Source organism: Neoarius graeffei, chromosome 2 (assembly GCF_027579695.1).
Source record: "Neoarius graeffei isolate fNeoGra1 chromosome 2, fNeoGra1.pri, whole genome shotgun sequence".
Taxonomy (NCBI): Eukaryota; Metazoa; Chordata; class Actinopteri; order Siluriformes; family Ariidae; genus Neoarius; species Neoarius graeffei.
Window position 1 is genome coordinate 68,326,762 of NC_083570.1, and position 23,787 is coordinate 68,350,548.

The following is a 23,787-nucleotide window of genomic DNA, read 5'->3' on the forward strand; positions in this document are numbered from 1 at the left end:
CTGTTTATGGGCTGGGATGTGTGTGTAGGTATATGTATATGCATATTTAGTTTTTATTCTGTGTATTTTTGTTTAATATGGTTGATTTGTTTGTGTTGAAGTCTGATGTTTTGTTTTTTTTGTATGATGTGACATAAGAAATTGAAAAAAAAACAAATGACAAAAAAACAAAACAACAATGCTGTGGTATGAGCAACATTACAACAAGATGAAGTTGTGCAACTGACGCATGGTCAAAACTCCTGTTTTAAATGTCACAGAACTTAATAATGTGCATTTAAGCCACATTTAAAGCATATAACATATTGAACTATAAACGATTCTGCTTCCTTAGAGTTTTGCCAGCTGACGTATCAAAACTTTGATGTTCAATATTTCAAAATTTCTTTCACCCAGACAAAATCTTACAATACCAAGGCCACGATTTCCCAGACACAGTGCACAGTCCCATATGGCAATGGGACATTTATGGACAACACGGTCAGAAAGAAGTTATAGTCTATACAGGGTCTTTGGAGATAACCTTTGTTTTATACCCAGTGCACAAAATCCTACTAAGCCCCTCAAAACAAGGTAGGATACAAAATAAAAGATATAAAAGCAGTCACGGCTATAGAAGTTCAAATAAAAGAATTTAAAGTATTACATTTGAAGCTAAGGCCAAAACCATACTGTTCCAAGGTCCAAGAAACCACAAAAAATGATCTAAAAAAGCCAAGCTCCGCTGAAATATTAATACAAAGAGAGTAAAAGTAGAAAAGCTGTCAGTAGTTTGAGTCTTTATTCTCTAAGCATTTATAGAATACCTTCATGAAAACAAATTCTGTGCTTTTACTGTGTACAAGTCAAATTCCTTCAAGATAGATTAAAGTTTCAAGTGTCCAACTTCTTAGAAGCAAAGGAAACATTTATTTAGGGAAATAACTATATTAATACATTTCGGTTTGAAATCAAAAGAGTATGATACAATAGATCAAAATGTCTGCTTTCATTTCCTGATATTTACCGCTTGACGTGTTCTCCTCAGAACATGGCACCTTTGGTTTGAACCCACACATTTTCAAGTGATCAAAAACACTGGAAAAAGTGACGACAGGCATTTCCAGGTGTGCCCTGTGAGACTGTTTAAACAATTAATAGCTCTCAATGTCTTCTCTTGGTTCTAGACCTGGGGTTCACCTATAAAGACTACATTTGTTGTTAAAAAGGATAAACTAACATGAAGACCACAGAGCTGTATATGGGAGAAAGCCATCTGAAGCTGAGAAAAGAGGGAAAAATCAATCAGAGCCATTCATAATCATTGGCTATAGGCAATACAACAATCTGGAACCATGGGTATAGCAACATCCAGACATTGAACAAGTTGGCAAAGTAAAACAGCAGTTGTGACAAAAACATGGACACACAGCTGTGAAGAAAATCCCCCAAAACACAACAGTAACATTGCCAACAACCTCCACAGAGCAAGTGAAGGTATCACAATCCAGCATTCTACCAAGACTTTGAGATCAGAAATATAGAGGAAATCCCACAAAATGCAAACCACTCATCAGCAGGTCAGATTGGAATTAGCAAAGACATACAGAGATGAGACAGAAATGTTCCAGAACCAAGAGTAACTTCTACCAAAGCGATGGAAATGTCAAAATTTGGAGAAAGAAAGGATCTGCTCATGATCCAAAACCTACAAGCTCGTTGGTCAAACACGGTGGAGAGAGTGTCATGATTTGGGCTTGCATGGCTGCTTCTGAAATAGACTCATTAATCTTTATTGACGCAACTCATGATGGTAGCAAAATGAATTCACAAGTCTCCAGAAACATTCTGTCTGCCAATTTACAGAGAAAGGCATCCAGTTTAATTGGGAGGAACGTCATCATGCAGCAAGACCGTGATTTAAAACACAACAAAAGGCTTCATCAGGGGGAATAAATTGGAAGGTTTTGACTTGGCCAGTGTAAATCACCAGATCTTAACCCAATTGAACATGTACCGTATTTCACCTCCTGAAGAAGAAATCCCCAAAATAAACAACTGAAAGAAGCTGTGGTACAAGCCTGGGAAAGTATCATAAAAGAAACAAGCAGTTTAGTGATGTCAGTGGGTTGCCAGTTTGTTGCAAGCAAGAGATAGGCATCCAGTGTCATTTACTTTAAGACTGTCTGTTCCAATACTTTTGCTCAGCTAACGCTTTGGTGGGCTGCCACCAAAGGTGCCATGTTCCAAGTTGTTTAACACACACCGATGTATACATCATGAAATCAAAGGTAAAATTCTGTTCTATTATCTCATGTTTATCTTTTGATCTGAAATCCAAATGTCTTCAGTGCACAGCAAAAACAACAGAATTGGCCTAGCTGCACCAATACTTTCAGAGGACACATGCACACAGAGAGCCACTTCCTTTTTTCCACCCATTCATATGTTTGGGATATTGGACTGTCGCACAAAGGCATAAGGCTTTTCTCTGAACAGGGTTTTTTGCTTGATTCTGAACTGAGAAGTATTCAAAAGGTGTAACCATTTGGAACAATTCAAAACACCTTAAAAAATCCTCACAATTCAACTAAATAAGGACTGTCATACATTGTTGATTACAAAAGCAGAAAAGAGGTACCAAACATGTCCTAAAGGAGACGACATTGGAAAAGCACAATCCATCTTCTTGAGGCAAAACCTGACAGTCCTGCACATTCCATACAAGAAAGCAGCTCAGGCTTAACAATAGACAGATGAGACAAAAAACACACTGCAGTTAAATAATTGATGGTTACAAAAATTACTAGGCAAACAATTCATCAAACAAACCCTTGCAGAAAGCTTGCAAATGCTGGCCAATGCAATCAATGAGGCCTGGAAATGCAAAGAAATCAAATCTCTCTCTCCTAAAACTCTATTGGGGGAAAAAACCTCATTGGAATGACCAACAGCGTCATATTTTCTTTTCTAGACAGGCATAAAATTTTATTGCAAAGTGGTATGAGAGACTGGCTCCATCACATCTGAAGTCCTATCTGCCCACTACCCTGGACACCCATCAATTTGCCGACCACACTAAGAGGTCAACACTCCACTCCACCTTGACTGTCCCAATTCTTATAGCAGTATGTTTTGATGTTGACTTCAGCTCAGCGTTCAACACTGATCCCCTCCAAGATGATCTCCAAGCTCAGCCAGCTCTGTTTCAGCGCATCCCTCTGCAACTGGACTTTGGACTTTCTGATTAACAAACGACAATCTATTAAAGGTCTCCTTGCATCGTTTTTTCATTAATTGTGCGGTGGTCTCTAGTATGAATGAATGCCCTGTGAGCCGGTTTTGGTGAAAAAAAATGCTGTGGTTCTCCTGTTTCAGGCTGTTCTAGTTGGCTGGAGGAGTGGGTGGTGGGAGAACGACAGGATTTCAGCTCTTACTCATTAATATTCATGACATGTCAACGTGTTACCTCTGATTGGCTACCTCCAGTGAGTCAGAACAAGCGGATGCGAGTGTCTTACTACGGCGAGAGAGAAGGAACAAACCGCGAAGGGAAAAATACCGCACGCTGACGTCATTGAGGTGCGACGCGAGTAAATTAGAAAAATTCAACAAATGTTTGGGTTTTTACTGAACAAACAAACGAATAACATGAACGAGTGACTTAAAAAAATGTGGATGTCTTTGTAAAAACTGTTTTGATTGGCTATTATGGTCTCGACGTCGATGTTTTGACCAATAACAATGTAGATAACACGAATTTTACATCACATTCAACGAGATTTAAACGAGACTAAAGATGGTGACTTACAAATAATGTGTAAACATCGTTGGAGTTAATAAAGTTTGAACAGCATGAAGGAACATACCCCGACCCCCCGAAATTATTAATAATAAAAAAATTCTCAATGGATTTGGCATAATATAAAAAGGTCGTTTTTTACTCAGAAAAAGTGGAAAACCCTCATCCCTGCCTAGCTTGTGACCATGTCATGCATGCTAACATGGAGAATATGAACATGCTGTTTTGTAACAAAAACCTTCGAACAAAAAGTTCATGTTTTACTTACAGCTTGTGAGCTGGCGGTCGATCGTCTTGACGGTACAGATCCAGAGATTAAATGCAACCTCGAAGCAAAACCACTACTGAAGGTGCCGAAGTTTGAAAAGTCACTGTGGTTGAAATGATCAGAACACAGTACTAACACTGCATTATACTTCGCTGGTGGTGTTCCAAAGATAAATTCCAACCATTTATTCTTCACCTCTTCTATCTTGGGCAAGAAATGCAACGTTGATGTGTTACTGCCACAAATAACACAGGTACGAACTTGTTCAGACATGTTTTCAACTTGCTGTTAGGTCCTCTCCCCTCCGTTAGCTACTGACGAGATGGGCTCTGCTCAGTGTTGCCAGACACTGCTGACGTTTTCCAGCCCAAAATATGTTCAAATCTGCCAAAATGCACTTAAAACCGCCCAATCTGGCAACACTGGCTCTGCTATCTCTCCTCGCGCTTAAATCCGAACTTCCTTCCCGTGGGCGGTCGCAAGCCAAGGTGGGCGAGACCATGAATACTAATTTACGAAGTGACGCAAGAGCGTATGGTTTTTTCAGATCCGCTCGTTTTTCAGGCTATTTTCTTTCATAAGCTAATACAGGGAATGGGGGTAGAATTACATTTTCACATGCATATGCAACTCAGAGTGAACTATGGTATTTCAAAAAGAGCCAGTATTAAACGTTTTTGGTCGAAGGGCACCTTTAAGTTAGACAACCACTCTTTCTCCACCCTCACCCTACCATAAGGCTCTGTGCTGAGCCCTTTTCTGTACTCTCTCTTCACCAATGACTGCTGTGTTCCTGTACATGACTAATGCCATAATCATGCTTGCAGAGGACACCATGGCAATAGAGGGCCTACAGGGATGAGGTCCAGCACCTGGCATCGTAGTGCACTAAGAACAGCCTGGCCCTTCACACCCAAGAGACCAAGATCATTGTGTACTTCAGGCAAGCTAGGACTCACACACACACCCTCATAAATCCATGGAACTGTTGTGGACCATGTATCAAGCTTCAAATTCCTTGCTGTCCACATCTCTGACAAATCTCACCAGGTCCATGAATTCCTCCATCCTGTTCCAAAAATCCTTTATTTCCTGAGGAGCCTTAAGAAAGGTCACCTGTGTCCCAGGATACTAGTGGACTTTTACCACTGTACCATTGACCGCATATTCATCGTTTGCATCTCAGTGTGCATCTCATCTGCAACTGTTCTGCATCTGACCATAAAGCACTCCAGCGGGTGTTGAAAACTGCCCAGTGGATCACTGGCACACAATTGCCCACCATCAAAAATATTTATCATAAACGCTGCCAGGGCAGAGTGAAAAGCATCATCAAGGATGCTTCCCAACCCCAACCATGGACTTTTTACTCTCCTTCCATCAAACAGGCGTTACAGGAGCCTCAGCTACAGCACCTGCAGGCTCAGGAAAAGCTTCTTCCTGGAGGCTGTGACCCTGCTAAACTGCACATCGCAGCACTAAGCATTATTGCACTCGTTACTGTATTATCTTGATACTTTTATATTTGCACTGCTCATTTTTTCACAGGCTGAATTCTCACATTGTGCAGATTATTATTATCTAGATCATACATACAACCAACTGTATATTTTATCTACGTGTATATACACAACCCTGATCTATACACTTCCCTTTCCAACACAGTCCACTTCACCTCCATGTATAATGTAGTTGATACATCAAATATCATTAGGTTGACAGACAGAGAACATTACACAGTGGCACAAAAATTTCTCTTATAGTGGCGAATGTATATATTCACGAGTGATGTATTTTTCAACACGAGAAGATAAACTTCATATCTTCGCGCCACCGTGTAATGTTCTTTATATTATATGGACACATCAAAAAAACAATACGCAAGTTAATCAAAAGAATTAATTTTGAACTGGTTCACCATTTTGACAATGCGTGTCAAGTCCATGGGAAAAGCACTGGGAGTGACATCATTGGAATGAAATATCAGGAATTATACATACAGGACACTTTTTTCATGGAATAAAAATCATGTATTCTATTCCTTTCTAGCGGGTTACATTCATTTGGTTTGACAGCATGCAATATTGTTAGCATAATCGCTTATCCTACATGTATTATGTCACTCTACCCAACAGAGAATGAGTGTGCAATATGGTGTACGATACTGCATGGTTGTCAAGACATGACGACATGCATAGCAGCTGATGCAAATATCCAGTGAGAAAGTTTTCTGGTGCGCATGTGCAGAAGCATTTCTTTGTTCACCGGGAATGAGGAAGACACGTCGAACACCCGAAAGGCTATCAAAACTTCATTAGATATTCTTCACATATATTTACAAGAGAAAAGCATACCAACAGACATCGAAAAACTGGGAGAGCGAGCAATAGCTGAAATATTGTCAAAGTTCTATTTGGAGGTGAGGAAAAATGACAGAGACTTGAATTACATTGGACCAGAATTAACATTTGATATTGGTAAGGTCACCCTCATGTTCTTAACTTTTTGTAAAATCTATAATTGTCCCATCAAATGTGTATGTATGATAATATTGGCTGGCTTTTTTTCATGGTACAGAAGATATATTCCATTCATCTCATCTCATTACCTCTAGCCGCTTTATCCTGTTCTACAGGGTCGCAGGCAAGCTGGAGCCTATCCCAGCTGACTACGGGTGAAAGGCGGGGTACACCCTGGACAAGTCGCCAGGTCATCACAGGGCTGACACATAGACACAGACAACCATTCACACTCACATTCACACCTACGGTCAATTTAGAGTCACCAGTTAACCTAACCTGCATGTCTTTGGACTGTGGGGGAAACCAGAGCACCCGGAGGAAACCCACGCAGACACGGGGAGAACATGCAAACTCCGCACAGAAAGGCCCTCGCCAGCCACGGGGCTCGAACCCGGACCTTCTTGCTGTGAGGCGACAGTGCTAACCACTACACCACCGTGCCGCCCTCTATATTCCATTCAGCTAGCATGATACTGAACTCATCTTTGACCCATTCAATGTCATGCAAGCTGAATGGAATATATCTGATAGACCACGAAAAAAAACCCAGCCAATATTATTTAAATATGCATCACAGTTGCTGTTTTTGATGTCCTGGATATAGTTTGTATTGAAAAATATGAGCTGTGTATTTCCCAGTAAAACACTCGTCTCTCTCTCTCTCTCTCTGTGTTATATATATATATATATATATATATATATATATATATATATATATATAAATAAAAATTAAGATATAGCATCACTTACACTGTAGTACTTATTTTACATGCATCTGTAAATATACAATTCTTCTGCACTTCTGGTTAGATGCCAATTTCATTTCATTGGCTTTGTATCTGTGCTCTGTACAGTGACAAAGTTGAATCTAATTTCATTCATTTTTCATGAGAACCATCAGATTCCCTCGGTGAACTCATTAGGATCCAACAGTCAACATTGGCTATTGAAAATGCATTGTGTGTGATGGAACTGTAAAACCTCGGGCATCTAAACTAGCAGTTAAGAAAAGTGGAAGTTTTTTTTTCTTTTGCATCTACACTTGAGAATATGACGAGACAAGATACAATATTGTTTGATACTGCCCTGCGTAATAGCTTTTTTTTTAAATTCTTACCCCATTTTTCCCCAATTCCTATCTACCAGCTAGTTTTCCAACAGAAAAATTGTTAGCTAACCACAGAATCAGGCTTCTGTCATGGCCGTCTCAGTCCCCTGACCTGAACCCCATTGAAAACCTGTGGGGGAGCTGAAGAGGAGAGTGCACAAGAGAGGGCCGAAGACCCTGGATAATCTGGAGCAATTCTGTGAAGATGAATGGTCTCAGATGCCCTGCTCTGTATCTCCAACCTTGTAAAATGTGATAGAAAACTCTGTGCTGTTTTACTGGCAAAGGGAGGTTGTACAATGTATTAAATGTAGGGGTGCCAATAATTGTGGTACTTTTTTGTGGCGGGCATTGCACCTCCATCCCTTTTGTACATCTGGAAGATTATCAGTGATATCCACCCTAACGCGAAATAATTTCATTCCAACAATTTTGTTTCGATTGTCTGTCTATAAAACTTTCCACCAATGTCATGATTGTCCTCATTAGCTGTTACTTACTTAGGCCCTTCGCCCCCTGAGGAGCATAGGCCATCGATCAGTTTCCTCATTAGCTGTACCTCAAATGAAAAATTGCAACTTTACATTTAAAAGTACGAATCTTAAAGATTCAAAAGAAAAAGATGTTTTGTTAGGATTGAAAGCTATACATTTTTTTAAAGTCACCATAATTAAGAGATTGGTTAGTGTTGAGGCTCAAATCTGCTTGGAATTGTACAGAATTGTGCGACTGGATTCTAGTTTGAAGTAGTTTGTTCAGTCTGTTGTGGACGTTGTGTAACATTACGCTAAACTGCCCACACAATTTAACTTGGTAACCCATCATGTATGTGTCATATACATTTTTTATCAAACCTGTTTAAAAAAAAAAAATAATAATTTCCCCAAGATCCACAGGCAGCAAGCTAGTTGTGTACATGTAGCTGCAAGTACATATCCAGCCTAATGTCATTATTTCCACACAGACAGCAATGCCAATTATGCTCTCCTGGACTCCTAGCGACAGGTGACTCATGATCTCCTGACAATATAGCAAACACTGGTTTAAACACCCATTTTGATGGAGCTATCTACACCCCACACAATTTTTTTTTTTTACAGATGTACTGTACCTGTAAATTTCTCCAAGCATATTAGCGCACACTACAGCTGTGATCATACCATTAATATTTGATAAACTGAGACTAAATTATAGGATTAGTTATTGGAACAATAAGCTCTGGAAGCAACATAATATTATACAGTGGTGCTTGAAAGTTTGTGAACCCTTTAGAATTTTCTATATTTCTGCATAAATATGACCCAAAGCATCATCAGATTTTCACACAAGTCCTAAAAGTAGATAAAGAGAACCCAGTTAAACAAATGAGACAAAAATATTATACTTGGTCATTTATTTATTGAGGAAAATGATCCAATATTACATATCTGTGAGTGCCAAAAGTATGTGAACCTTTGCTTTCAGTATCTGGTGTGACCCCCTTGTGCAGCAATAACTGTAACTAAACATTTCCGGTAACTGTTGATCAGTTCTGCATACCGGCTTCGAGCAGGGATGAGAATGAAAAAAAATATTAAAAAAGTCTGAAAAAAGCCAGGGGTTTGGGGGCCGCAGGCACCCAGTGGGGCCCAGGGGCAGAGCTAATGATTTTTGGCTTTTTTTTTTTACACCCCAAAACCATTAATTTTAATCAGCAAAAAGTTGCAACTTATTTGGAAATAAATTCCCCTTCTTGGTGGACTACCAGGTGAAAATGATTAATATGGTACAAGAGACTTGTTTTTAATCAATTCACATTTGATGATTTAAAAAAAAAAATCAATGCACCTTTTAATATAAACGAGCTCTACGGTATTATATTTCTGCATTTTAGCTATTCATATTTTTGAATACTCTAATCCTTTAAAATGAAGTGCAAACCAGAAAAAAGTTCTATCATATAATTCTCTTAAGCTTTCTTCTGATGTTATCATGGTAGCAGGAGGTCTTGCATATTAAGCAGGCAACACTCAACATCACTTATCACTTCCCTTTCAACTGTTGTGTGAACTAACTAGGTTTTATCTGGACAGGATGTTGTGTAATGTAATACATACGTATACCATATGGTCAATCTGAAGATCAAGATGGTGAATTTGAATTCAAGAACAGGCATGTACAATTGGCATTACATATTGGAATTTTTTTTTTTTTTAAATCAAAAACTACAAGTTCATCTAGGCCTAAAAAACATCCCTCGCTCGATCCTCTTCTTTCTTATCTAGGACTTTTGCCATTATCGATATGCTAAAATATCCCGCCTGAATACGCGTGTCTTTCCGATGTTACCAATGCATATCGTCAAACAGTGTGTACGGTCGGTGAATGACGACTGCAAGCCACGCGTGGAGAGCATGCGTACTTGTGTTTATACACTGCACGTGATGGGATTTCCCGAAAATTCTACCGCAAATAAGTCGAGCATTGCTGCAAAAGTGAATGTTAATTACGACATGTCGAAAGACTCGAGTGTATTAACCTGGAGCCCACCAAGAATCAAGATGTTTTAAGGTGACCACAGATCATTAACCATACCCCCCCAAAAAAAATTTCTCAACGGATTTACATCGATCTAAAAAACGATCATTTTGGTCTGTAAAAGTCGGAAATCCACCGATCGGTGGAAAATTCTCATCCCTGTTGGAGGAATTTTAGCCCATTCCTCCGTACAGAACGGCTTCAACTCTGGGATGTTGGTGGGTTTCCTCACATGAACTGCTCGCTTCAGGTCCTTCCACAACATTTCGATTGGATTAAGGTCAGGACTTTGACTTGGCCATTCCAAAACATTAACTTTATTCTTCTTTAACCATTCTTTGGTAGAACAACTTGTGTGCTTAGGGTCGTTGTCCTGCTGCATAACCCACCTTCTCTTGAGATTACAGTTCATGGACAGATGTCCTGATATTTTCCTTTAGAATTCGCTGGTATAATTCAGAATTCATTGTTCTATCAATGATGGCAAGCCGTCCTGGCCCAGATGCAGCAAAACAGCCCCAAACCATGATACTACCACCACCATGTTTCACAGATGGGATAAGGTTCTTATGCTGGAATACAGTGTTTTCCTTTCTCCAAACATAACACTTCTCATTTAAACCAAAATGTTCTATTTTGGTCTCATCCGTCCACAAAAGATTTTTCCAACAACCTTAAGGCTTCTCCATGTGATCTTTAGCAAACTGCAGACGAGCAGCAATGTTCTTTTTGGAGAGCAGTGGCTTTCTCCTTGCAACCCTGCCACGCACACCATTGTTGTTCAGTGTTCTCCTGATGGTGGACTCAAACATTACCTTTAGCCAATGTGAGAGAGGCCTTCAGTTGCTGAGAAGTTACCCTGGGGTCCTTTGTGACCTCACCGACTATTACATGCCTTGCTCTTGGAGTGATCTTTGTTGGTCAACCACTCCTGGGGAGGGTAACAATGGTCTTGAATTTCTTCCATTTGTACTAGTGCTGTCAAAGTTAACACGATAATAACGCGTTAACGCGATCTCAATTTAATGCGATTTAAAAAAATAGTGCCGTTAACGCAAATTCTAATTTGGCCCTGTGAGTCACCCGTAGTTCCTGTTGAGGCTTGTCGCGCGCTGCTTCAATAAGAGTACGTGTGAGTGATGGAGAAAGGCATAGACATATAAACATCCTCACCGCCATATTGGATGGGCCAAAGTGGAGAATAAAGATGCCTCATTCATGTGCTGCATTTAACTGTACCAACAGGTTTACCATCCAAACAAGATCACATGGGATTACCTTTCACAGGTGAGACTGGAAAAATACTTTTCAATACTGTTCCTTCAGTCTTCAGTTTCCCAGCTCATCTCCACCGGGTAGGTGTAGAGTTATAAGCAGTGAGCATTAGATAATACAGTGCCACACTATAATGAACATTTTTGAACGTATGATGAATGTTTTTATTTTTATGTTTTTTTCTTCTTTTATGGCAAATACTTCTCTTCAAAAGAAACTAATGAAGAGTAAAATAAAACATTTTTATTTTCACAGTGATATGCACTTTATTTTTCATCCCTTGGTTTTCTCATCTAATATGGAAGTTATGGATGTCAGTGGCTGTGACAAGACGTGTTATGCTCTGCAATAAAAAAAACAAAACATTGGTACAAAGCAAGCCCATTCACTTTTTTATGCTGATAAGAGAATTACAACGTTTTTTCATGTGACAAAAATCTCATCTCATTATCTCTAGCCGCTTTATCCTTCTACAGGGTCGCAGGCAAGCTGGAGCCTATCCCAGCTGACTACGGGCGAGAGGCGGGGTACACCCTGGACAAGTCGCCAGGTCATCACAGGGCTGACACATAGACACAGACAACCATTCACACTCACATTCACACCTACGGTCAATTTAGAGTCGCCAGTTAACCTAACCTGCATGTCTTTGGACTGTGGGAGAAACCGCAGCACCCGGAGGAAACCCACGCGGACATGGGGAGAACATGCAAACTCCACACAGAAAGGCCCTCGCCGGGCCCGGGGCTCGAACCCAGGACCTTCTTGCTGTGAGGCGACAGCGCTAACCACTACACCACTGTGCCGCCCCGTGACAAAAATGTGCAATTAAATTGCGATTAATCGCGAGTTAACTATGACAGTTGCGACATTACCGTATTTTTCGGACTATAAGTCGCACTTTTTTTCATGGTTCAGCTAGCCATGCGACTTATACTCCGGTGCGACGTACATACGTTTTTTTTTTTTTTTCACCGCGGAATAACTGGAGCTGATGCCGAGTCTGACGACAGCCACGCAGAAGAAGAGGAAACGGGGCTTCGTCTGCCGCTGGAGGCAGAGTTGTTCAGAAGCGACACCGAGGATGAGGAATTCAATGGATTTGCTGATTTGGAGTGAAATTGCCAGCTTGATAAACTTGATTGACCTGTGTTTTATTAATGATAGGCCTATAGTTATTTAAATAAGTTATGTAGTGATTTTAGGCAGTGCTTAATTTGTGAAGTGGGAGGTCCCGGAACGCAGGAGGTGGGTGGGTCCGGCGACTCAAAAAAAAAAAAAGGTGGGGGGTGGTTTACTATAACTTTACGCACACGCGCTTATTGTGTGTGTAAAAAAATAATAATATCAGACATTATGATCTTAGAAAACGCTTTAGTGACGAACAGTTACAGACAGTAATATGTCGTGATATGTTATAAAATGTTATTTTTATTAGGCTATATATTAAATTATATATTAAATTTATCTTCTAAAATAACAGACTGTACTCATATCACAACCGGTTTATTTCACCATTGGAGATCAGATCACACAAGACATGAGTTAAATTACTCTTTTTAAGGATTTAAGTAGGGGATTTAAAAGCGGTTGTTGTTTTTTTTTTCACTAGACGGTTGTCTTTGGAGATGATATACCTATAGCCTACTTGACCTCTGATTTAATGAAATAAAATTCGACAAAAATGAAGAATGACTCTCCTCGATGATGACTACAGCTTTAATAACACAGATGAAAGAGCCATGGGGCGATAATAAGCCCTACCGGTAAAAATAATCTAAAAGCAAACTGATTAATGCATCAGTAATAGGCTACTAATATTAGTTATAATAATAATACTATAGGCTATTAGTAATAACGATAGTGATAGTATTAAAGATAGTAGTAGATATTTAAAATAATCAGACTAGGCTACTTACAGGGCAAAGGGCGCGTTATCACTGCTCAGCTGTTCGTTTATTAAATAAACAATGCAGTCGCGCAGTAACCACGCGCCGCTTATCAGATACAATCACAGATTCCATGGATAGAATAACCCTTCAAAAAAGTGCGACTTATAGTCCGGTGCGACGTATATATGTTTTTTTCGTCTTCATAATGCATTTTTTGGCTGATGCGACTTAAACTCCGGAGCGACGTATAGTCCGGAAAATACGGTAATTGCGATTAAATATTTTAATCGCTTGACAGCACTAATTTGTACACAATCTGTCTGTGGATTGGTGGAGTCCAAACTCTTTAGAGATGGTTTTGTAACCTTTTCCAGCCTGATGAGCATCAACAACGCTTTTCCTGAGGTCCTCAGAAATCTCCTTTGTTCGTGCCATGATACACTTCCACAAACATGTTGTGAAGATCAGACTTTGATAGATCCCTGTTCTTTAAATAAAACAGGGTGCCCGCTCACACCTGATTGTCATCCCATTGATTGAAAACACCTGACTCTAATTTCACCTTCAAATTAACTGCTAATCCTAGAGGTTCACATACTTTTGCCACTCACAGATATATAATATTTGATCATTTTCCTCAATAAATAAATGACCAAGTATATTATTTTTGTCTCATTTGTTTAACTGGGTTCTCTTTACTTTTAGGACTTGTGTGAAAATCTGATGTTTTACCGGTAGGTCATATTTATGCAATACAGAAATTCTAAAGGGTTCACAAACTTTCAAGCACCACTGTACATGCATAAATTACACTTTCTATATAAAAGCTATTTTTCGTGCTGCTTAGTTTTACAGCTACAGTTTGCAGGAAATCAATTAAAAAATGTATTATGATGAAGTGCGACAATCTGTCAACCAGAAAGTTTTTTTTTTTTAAACTCCTCACCTTCAACTTACTGGCTCCCTCCACATGGTTGTCGTAGACCAGAATGTTAGCAATCATGTTCTCTCGCTCTTGAGAGGAACTGGCATCTCCTTCCAAGGCATCTGGTGCCACAGTCACATTGAGCAGAGGGTGCGCACATGCTGTCCCATCCCAGACCTGAGCAACAAAAGTAAACTTACTGTAGGTGCCAAATTAATCAAAAGGCACTTGATAGAAACAATTGTATTTAAAGCATCTAACACTTTCGGGGGACGGGGGTAGGGTGCATCAGTTGCCCTCACTTTCATAAAATCTGATGCATTTTTGTTTGGGTGTTCCTTTTCACCAATAAAGACATCCTGTAAAAATTTTTGACCATATTCAAAAGTCTAATGGTGGCACCATGAGGTTCATTTTTTGCCAAAAAACACTTGTTTTCGCGTAAGGTTTGAATCACAATGTTGGACTCCATTTATTGATTTCTTGTGAGCCAGAGATCATGTTAAGAACCTTTGCAAGGGATCGAGAAGCATTAATGCGATTCATAATACATTTGTATTGTTTAAAAGTAGTTGAACAATGATTCAATGAACAGCTAAAACTCAAACTGTGCTTGATAATATATTTAGAATATGTACTAAAAATGTGTATGTAAGATATTTGGGATACTCTATAAGGTGCCATAATGTTTCATGAAAAGTGATCGAAATTTTGTCATAAAATAGCAGCTTTTTCCATAACTTTGAGCTCCTGGTGCCACCATTAAGCTTTTGAATTTTGTCAAAATATTTCACCCAGTGTGTTTTCTTACCAAAAGGAACACAAAAACAAAAATGCATCATGATCAAAGGAACTTTTCATTTTTAGGGGGCAACTGATGCACCCTAGCCGGGGGAGGTGGCATCTTCCGACCTGACAACCCCAAAAATCAATAATGCCTCGTCTTGTCCGAACTTCCCCTTGATATTAGATTAAGATTTAAAAAAGACCCACACACAAAAACACGTCGCCCCACTATCTTTCAAACAGCTATATCCAGGTTTCTCTAAGATATATCTATCAACAGTACCAGTCAAAAGTTTGGACACCCCTACTCATTCATAGGCTTTTCTGCATTGACTTTTTTCTGCATTGTAAAACAATACTGAAGACATCAAAACTATGAAGTAACATATGGAACACACATGGAACTACGTGGTAAACAAAAATTGTTAAAAAAAAAAAAAAAGTTTCATATTTTAGATTCTTCAAACTAGCCACTGTTTACCTTGACGCTTTGCACACTACTGGCATCATCTTAACCAGCTTCATGAGGTAGTCACCTGGAATGCTTTTCAATTAACAGGTGCCTTGTCAAAAGTTAATTAATGCAATTTCTTAATTTTTTAATGTGTTTGAGATAAACAGTAAATAATAATAATAATAATAATAATAATAATAATAATAATAGTAAATAGCCCTATTCCACAACTGTAGTAATCCACATTATGTCAAGAACCACTCAACTAAATAACGGGAAATGACATCCATCATTATTTTAAGACATTAAGTGTCTAACAAGAATGAAAGAGCTATTGAACTAGGAGGTGTGTTCAGACTTTTGACTGGTACTGTAAATCAGCAGAACTATAGCATATTTAGTTTGAAAAAAATACTGGATAGGCTCCAGCTTGCCTGCGACCCTGTAGAACAGGATAAAGCGGTTAGAGATAATGAGAATGAGAACATCACAGGAAATTAGAGTTGAGTGGATGTTGTCCATATACAGTGGTGCTTGAAAGTTTGTGAACCCTTTAGAATTTTCTATATTTCTGCATAAATGTGACCTAAAACAACATCAGATTTTCACACAAGTAGATAAAGAGAACCCAGTTAAACAAATGAAACAAAAATATTATACTTGGTCATTTATTTATTGAGGAAAATGATCCAATATTACATATCTCTGAGTGGCAAAAGTATGTGAACCTTTGCTTTCAGTATCTGGTGTGACCCCCTTGTGCAGCAATAACTGCAACTAAACGTTTCTGGTAACTGTTGATCAGTCCTGCACACCGGCTTGGAGGAATTTTAGCCCAATCCTCCGTACAGAACAGCTTCAACTCTGGGATGTTGGTGGGTTTCCTCACATGAACTGCTTGCTTCAGGTCCTTCCACAACATTTCGATTGGATTAAGGTCAGGACTTTGACTTGGCCATTCCAAAACATTCACTTTATCCTTCTTTAACCATTCTTTGATAGAACGACTTGTGTGCTTAGGGTCGTTGTCTTGCTGCATGACCCACCTTCTCTTGAGATTCAGTTCATGGACAGATGTCCTGACATTTTCCTTTAGAATTCGCTGGTATAATTCAGAATTCATTGTTCCATCAATGATGGCAAGCTGTCCTTTCCCAGATGCAGCAAAACGGGCCCAAACCATGATACTACCACCACCATGTTTCACAGATGGGATAAGGTTCTTATGCTGGAATGCAGTGTGTTCCTTTCTCCAAACATAACACTTCTCATTTAAACCAAAAAGTTCTATTTTGGTCTCATCCATCCACAAAACATTTTTCCAATAGCCTTTTGGCTTGTCAACGTGATCTTTAGCAAACTGCAGACGAGCAGCAACATTCTTTTTGGAGAACAGTGGCTTTCTCCTTGCAACCCTGCCATGCACACCATTGTCGTTCAGTGTTTTCCTGATGGTAGACTCATGAACATTAGCCAATGTGAGAGAGGCCTTCAGTTGCTTAGAAGTTACCCTGGGGGTCCTTTGTGACCTCACTGACTACTACACACCTTGCTCTTGGAGTGATCTTTGTTGGTTGACCACTCCTGGGGAGGGTAACAATGGTCTTGAAGTTCCTCCATTTGTACACAATCTGTCTGACTGTGGATTGGTGGAGTCCAGATTCTTTAGAGATGGTTTTGTAACCTTTTCCAGCCTGATAAGCATCAACAACACTCAGAAATCTCCTTTGTTCGTGCCATGATACACTTCCAAAAACACGTGTTGTGGAGATCAGACTTTGATAGGTCCCTGTTCTTTAAATAAAACAGGGTGCCCACTCACACCTGATTGAAAACACCTGACTCTAATTTCACCTTTAAATGAACTGCTAATCCTAGAGTTTCACATACTTTTGCCACTCAATAGATATGTAATATTGGATCATTTTCCTCAATAAATAAATAACCAAGTATAATATTTTTTGTCTCATTTGTTTAACTGGGTTCTCTTAGTCTACTTTTAGGACTTGTGTGAAAATCTGATGTTTTCAGTCATATTTATACAGAAATAGAGAAAATTCTAAAGGGTTCACAAACTTTCAAGCACTACTGTAACTCCAACATAATAGGAATTCAGCAATGACAAAGTATTTATATATAAAAAAAAAAAAAAAGTCTGATGTACCACACCTTAAGCAGCACGCATCTGGTGTCCATGCTGGCTTTGGCTAGCAGCTGGCAGGTCAGATCAAAAAACATCCTGGGCTGGACTGAGGATAGGGGTACAGTGGGCTCATTGGCTAGAAGTTGGCTTGCTGCCCACTGACGCAACGCCTCCACTGCACATTTATCAGCTTCACCAAAGTGAAAAGTTTTACTTGATGTTCGGGGCTCAATAGGGCTGTCAATCATTCCATCAAACGTGATGACAGACCAGCCTAAAGTGGTCAGTAAAGTTATGGATCCGTTGAACATTTGAGTCTGTGTACATAAATTCCAACACACTCTTAGTGACCCAGAATATTTAAAAATGACTCAAATATTGCTTAAATAGACCTTAATCAACAGTAATCGTTGAGATTAGAGCTCATTACAGTGCTTAGCACTCAAAGTAATTACAACCTAAGTGGATGCAATCAAAGATGCGCTTCCAATGGTATAAATCTAGCCTGGGTAATGTGAGTGGAGAAGCCTATCAAAGTTGTCAAATATAGTCCTCTGATCTCCTCACCTTCACTCTGTGAAGACGAACGATGTCTCCGATTCTGAAGATTTTAGGATGGTCCTCGAGCTTTTCACTGAAAATGGTGCAGCACACTTTAGCGTTTGACTGGTCTGTGATCTTCAGTGTGGAGCAGTAATCTATAGAAAATTAGCGCGTCCATAGTGATCAGGGTGGCTTAGGTACACGGAACCGTCAATATTACCTTACAAATCAGCTTTAACATAGGATAGATTAAATGGAGAAAAGGAGAGCATTAGCACAACTCTTGATTAGATATTAAACAAGCATTTACCTTTGAGCAGTTATCAGTAAAACAATAATTCCATTATTCATTCATTAACTAGAGCGGCGGCTACAATTATCGACCGTCCATAATTATCGACACCTTTTCAGATTTATCAATAAAAAACAATTTTACAAAGGTGAGTCTCAGTTACAGAAGTTATTATTGGTTAATCAATCAACCAGAAGACCCCTCTCACCCTTTGATCTTGTCGTCTGATGAGCCAGCTCGTTATCAGAGATGGATTTTTTTTTTTTTAAAGCATGATCAGCAAATTGAGGAAAACCAGGATGTTATAATCACAGATAATCTTTCCACCATGCTTATGGACATGTTTTTACTTATCAAATTCACCGATATTTCATGATCTCCTTGTCGAGACCTACTTTGTTTCTTACTCTTTCATTTGACATTCGCCATTTTGTATCTAAACATGCGTTTGAGAAGTCATGTGAGGCGTCGATAATAGCGATCACCTTCACCGGTGTCCGCTATTATCGACACCCTGTGGAATTAAGTGACATTTACACAACTGTTATGTCTCGATCTTTGTGTAACATTGAAGTAGTAAATGAAGTACTTTAAAAAAAAAAAAGGGGCTGTGATTTATGATTTTTTTTCTGATTCATAACAGAATGTTACACAAAGATCAAGACATATAGAGTATTTGGAATCCTATTGCAATAACTAGAATTCGACTAGAATTAAATTCCTAGCATATAAAAAAATTACATGCTTGAAATATTCAGATTTTTCTATTCCATTCAGAAATTAATTTTTTTTGCAGTTTGTTGTGAATATGACATGTGACCTTTGACCTGGATTTTCATGTGGTTAAAAATGTCAATCGCCTGTTGACATTTATTGGTAAACTACAAAACTAGAAATTAATAAACAACGAATGATTAACAAAATATGATCTATGAAAATACTTAGAAAGTGGGTAGAAAGTGGAACAAAAAGATTTTCTGACAAGTTAACCATTATCAGTTCATTTGTTTACAAACATTAGAATTACTTCTACATTTACGTAAACACCGACATTGATAGATTTATATAAAATATATTTTGTATTAAATATAAGTCTATGTAAAACTAATTTTAAATAAAAACTATGTTTTGTTAACTTAATACCACATACTGATTATTAGTTTTATAAATAATCATTTGGGTGTCGATAATTGTGGACAAAGGTGTCAATACTTGTGGAATGGTGTCACGTGATATGATATGCTAAGTAATCGGAAATTAACCTTTTTTTTTTTTTTCCAGTGGAAGTTTGAGTAACTATTCATGCACTATTTACATATTGAAAGTCTTTTCTCCTTTTATAATGGCCAAAAGATCGTTAAAGCATATACGCAGAGCCATGGCCTCACTTTCGTTTATAAATGCCTTGAGACCTCAAGAATGGCACAGGAATAGTTTTAAGCGTTAACAATAAATCTAATATAGTCATTTTTATGATTAAAGTGATTTATATAGGTAGTGGTCTGAGTGAATGACCTTGACATCCATAACGTCACAGCAGGAAGTCTGTCAGTCTCATCGCCATTTCCGCTATACTAAAACACAGAGCTGACTGCAACTCCGATCCTCCATTTTGAGCTAATTTATCACCATGACTTTCAGTTGTTCGTTCAGTTCTCTGTTCATTCACTTCTTCCACATAAAGGTGAGATGGCAGCAATATCCAGTTTAGAAATAAGACGGCTGCTCCACTTGTTCACTTTTCTTCATACTGTGTATTCCGCCATTACTGCTGGGCTCAGGCAATTACTAAAACCTGGGACGGGATGTCACCGGTTTTAGCAACAACTGTGGGGAGGTCACTGACTGAGCGATATGTCCGGTAGATGTGCCAGCAACACGACAGAAGGTGGATTTACGTTGCATGTATGACCCAAGAATGTTCAAACCGCAAAGATTTGGACGCGCTTTGCGAGAAGTTCACGGGCACATTGGGCGCCTATGAAGTGGTCTCTCCTCTGCTCTGCACATTTTACTGAAGACTCGTACGAGACCTCTGATCTGTTGAGGAGCGTTGGCTATAAGCCAGTACTGAAAGAGGGTGCAGTACCAGCAATTAAAGAAAAAGAAAACTACAAGAAAAGGAAAAGTAAGTATTTTATTTATTTATTTTTATTATTTTTTTTTTAAAAAAGGAAAGTGAGTTCAGTTGCACCAGTCCTCCTGGAGTGAGCCAAGGGTTGTTGCTAAAACCCGGGACGGAACCGGACATATCGCTCAGGCAGTGACCTCCCCACAGTTGTTGCTAAAACCGGTGACATCCCGTCCCAGGTTTTAGTAATTGCCTGAGCCCAGCAGTAATGGCAGAATACACAGTATGAAGAAAAGTGAACAAGTGGAGCAGCCGTCTTATTTCTAAACTGGATATTGCTGCCATCTCACCTTTACGTGGAAGAAGTGAATGAACAGAGAACTGAACGAACAACTGAAAGTCAGATTGTTTCAAAAACAATCGGCAATAAGATCGGCCTTCAAGAAGTGAGAACACAGACGGGTAAGCTCCGACTCTCATTTGGATACAAAACACATTGTTTACCTGCATTTAGATTAATACATGCAACTTGTATTGCGTTGTTTAAGTTACCGGTATAAGATTATTTAATTTGCTTCAGAATGTGATTGTCTCAGTTCATCTGATTATTTAATTAGCCTTTTACGTTTTATCAGTGAAAATGCATGCATGTACATGTATGTTGCATAAGTTATAACGCCTATCCTGTTTTAATGAGAGCCAACCCACAATCAGTGAAGTTAAATCAGTCTTAGTTGAACAAGTCGGTAACGGGATTTCTTACTTTCACCATTTTTTTTAATATGACTTTGGTCTGTAGCTGTAAAAGGCCTCGGCCTTAAAACCGGTTACCGCTGTGACGCCACGTGCTCAAGGCTGGCTGGCTCAGCGGGGCAGCTCAAATGGCAACTTTGCGGTCGATTTTAACTCTCAAAAATATATATATATTTTTTATTCCCATTTATGCAGCATACAAGAGTCAAGGATGGAAATACTATCCACTCAGAAATTTATTTAAAAATAAAGGCTCTGCGTATCTCCTTTAAGGTGTCGATAATTGTAGCTCTATCTGCTATTCAGTATTATTACTACTTACTCCTGGCTTATTCATTACTGTTACTTTATCTTTTTTATTCATGCCTTTTCTGTTAACTGTACCTGATACCCATTCAGATAAAGAAAAATGATAAACACAAAGAAAATGATTCCGGTAACAAATGAGTACAAGTAATAATGCCTGATCCAAGAACAACTAATAAATAATCTTATAACCCTCAGTAGTGTTTGTAATATCATATGCAGCTTAAATTAATTTCAATAAATATTTCAAGGAATGATTGTATACATAAGCATCAGTCTCATTACAGCACAAATGCTGCCACACAGTATTTCATGCAATTCACGACGTTAATTCGTTCCACAATTTCAAGCTATTTACTGTGAGCACAGCAAAACCTGCTGAAGTAGCGACAAAATCATATTTATTTTCTCCTCTCTGCTCCCTTCATGCTCCTGAAATGAGTTAATAGAGTTCGAGGAGAAAGATGCTGAATGTTGCAAATATAAACAAACATATCTGCAACATTTAACGAGGAGAAGCATTAACATCAGGTTTATTGTTTCAAAGCTGAAACTCTGCTTTTCAATTCTGCTATGACCTTTTACATTCAGCACCGATTTAGAATGAAGTGTTTGCCTCTTTGGGCAGAATTCACATGCACAATCCTCTGTGCTGATTAAATTGGACAAGAGCCTGGACTTTTTCTGCTCATCTCAATGATCCATCGACAGGAGCCTTTGAGTGAAATGAGGATTGATTTTCGGGACTTTACAAGATACCAGCACAACATGTCCTTAAGAAGGATCAATTATCTGAATGTGTCGAGGCACACATAATTGCAACTTGAAGCCAGAGATGTCTGCAATGAGAAAGTGAGAAAGCATCTGCATTCCTTTCCATGATCAAGTGGAAGAGCTGTAATTTGTTAGTACTTCAAACTGCTTGCTGTAACCCACACCACATCCCACAAACGTGAAGGATTTCATGCTAGTGTCCCAGACTCATGGATGTATAAAGAAGAGAGAGAGATGGGCAAGAAAGAAAAAAAAAAAGTCAAAATCAAACCAAGAAGTTTATCAGAAACAGGCCCGTTTCAAGCTATTTGGGGGCCCTAGGCAAAGGGGGATCTGGGGCCCATAATTATCCCCCCCTCGACGAAAGGCCTTATGGCCGCCTACCCACTGAAGACTTAATAAATAAACATCACACATATTGTAATCATTCTTACGATTTTTACTTAATAAATTAACTCTTTACATTATTATAAATAATTATCAAACCCAATTAAACACAAGAATAGACAAAATATACACACACACACACACACACACACACACACTATATATATATATATATACATACATATATATATATATATATATATATATATATATAAATAAATCAAATATGAAAATAAGACAAAGTAATATAAAATGCGCAAATAACACAACACTAAATATTTAAGTAGAAATAACTTCAAATGGTGATTAAATGATTACAAACATGAATAAGAATCTTAATAAGAACCAGCACACACAGAAAAGTGCAAAAGGTATAGAAAAACACATAAAAATTTAACAATACACAACTAGAATCATGGGCAAAATGTCTAAAACTGCTGCTTGCGGGCTTTGGCTTCAGCAAAGGCAGCCACAATACCCTCCATGTCCAAAGACCTGCGGACATCACATTCAATTGACATCAGTGCCACTTTTTTACATAAATAGGCTATTTATGTAAAAAAGAGCTTTCTTGTGAGCCATCCCCTGTCCTACTCCATTCATGCTCACGACACACTAGCTACTTCTGATGAAAGCCATGCAGCTCGCTGAAACTAACTCTGACTATGACATTTTGATAAACACAATAAATTAATCTGGGAGAAGTTGACAGTCTTTGACCTATTTGTGTGGCACATATTAGAATTTTTAGCCAGTCCTTGCAAGTTTGTAAGCCTGTTGTGCATGACAATGTTTACATCACTGTTATAAACACTGTCTACAAGATAACTACCATTAACGTAAGCTAGCTACCAAATTTGCTTGTCGACCCGCTTGGTATTAATGAGTGTGTACATTCTCACTTACCAGTGTCTTTTTTTCTGTCTTCCTCTTCCCTTTTCTTCTTTCTCTTCTGGCTCCCTGAGGGGTAATTTCGCTTCATATTTGATT

At 38.7% G+C, this 23,787-nt stretch overlaps 1 protein-coding gene across 6 annotated transcripts in view; it reads right to left on the reverse strand.

Moving 5' to 3' along the window:
- The window catches only part of pot1 (protection of telomeres 1 homolog), a 116,900-nt gene that overhangs the window by 25,023 nt on the left and 68,090 nt on the right, over positions 1 to 23,787 (reverse strand). For all 6 annotated transcript variants that reach the window (XM_060914781.1, XM_060914779.1, XM_060914780.1 and 3 more), the window contains 3 exons: positions 18,239 to 18,369; positions 17,698 to 17,988; positions 14,310 to 14,465 (listed from right to left, as the gene is read on the reverse strand). In XM_060914781.1, the coding sequence (XP_060770764.1) occupies positions 14,310 to 14,465; positions 17,698 to 17,988; positions 18,239 to 18,369 (578 nt within the window). The remainder of the gene's footprint in view (positions 1 to 14,309; positions 14,466 to 17,697; positions 17,989 to 18,238; positions 18,370 to 23,787) is intronic.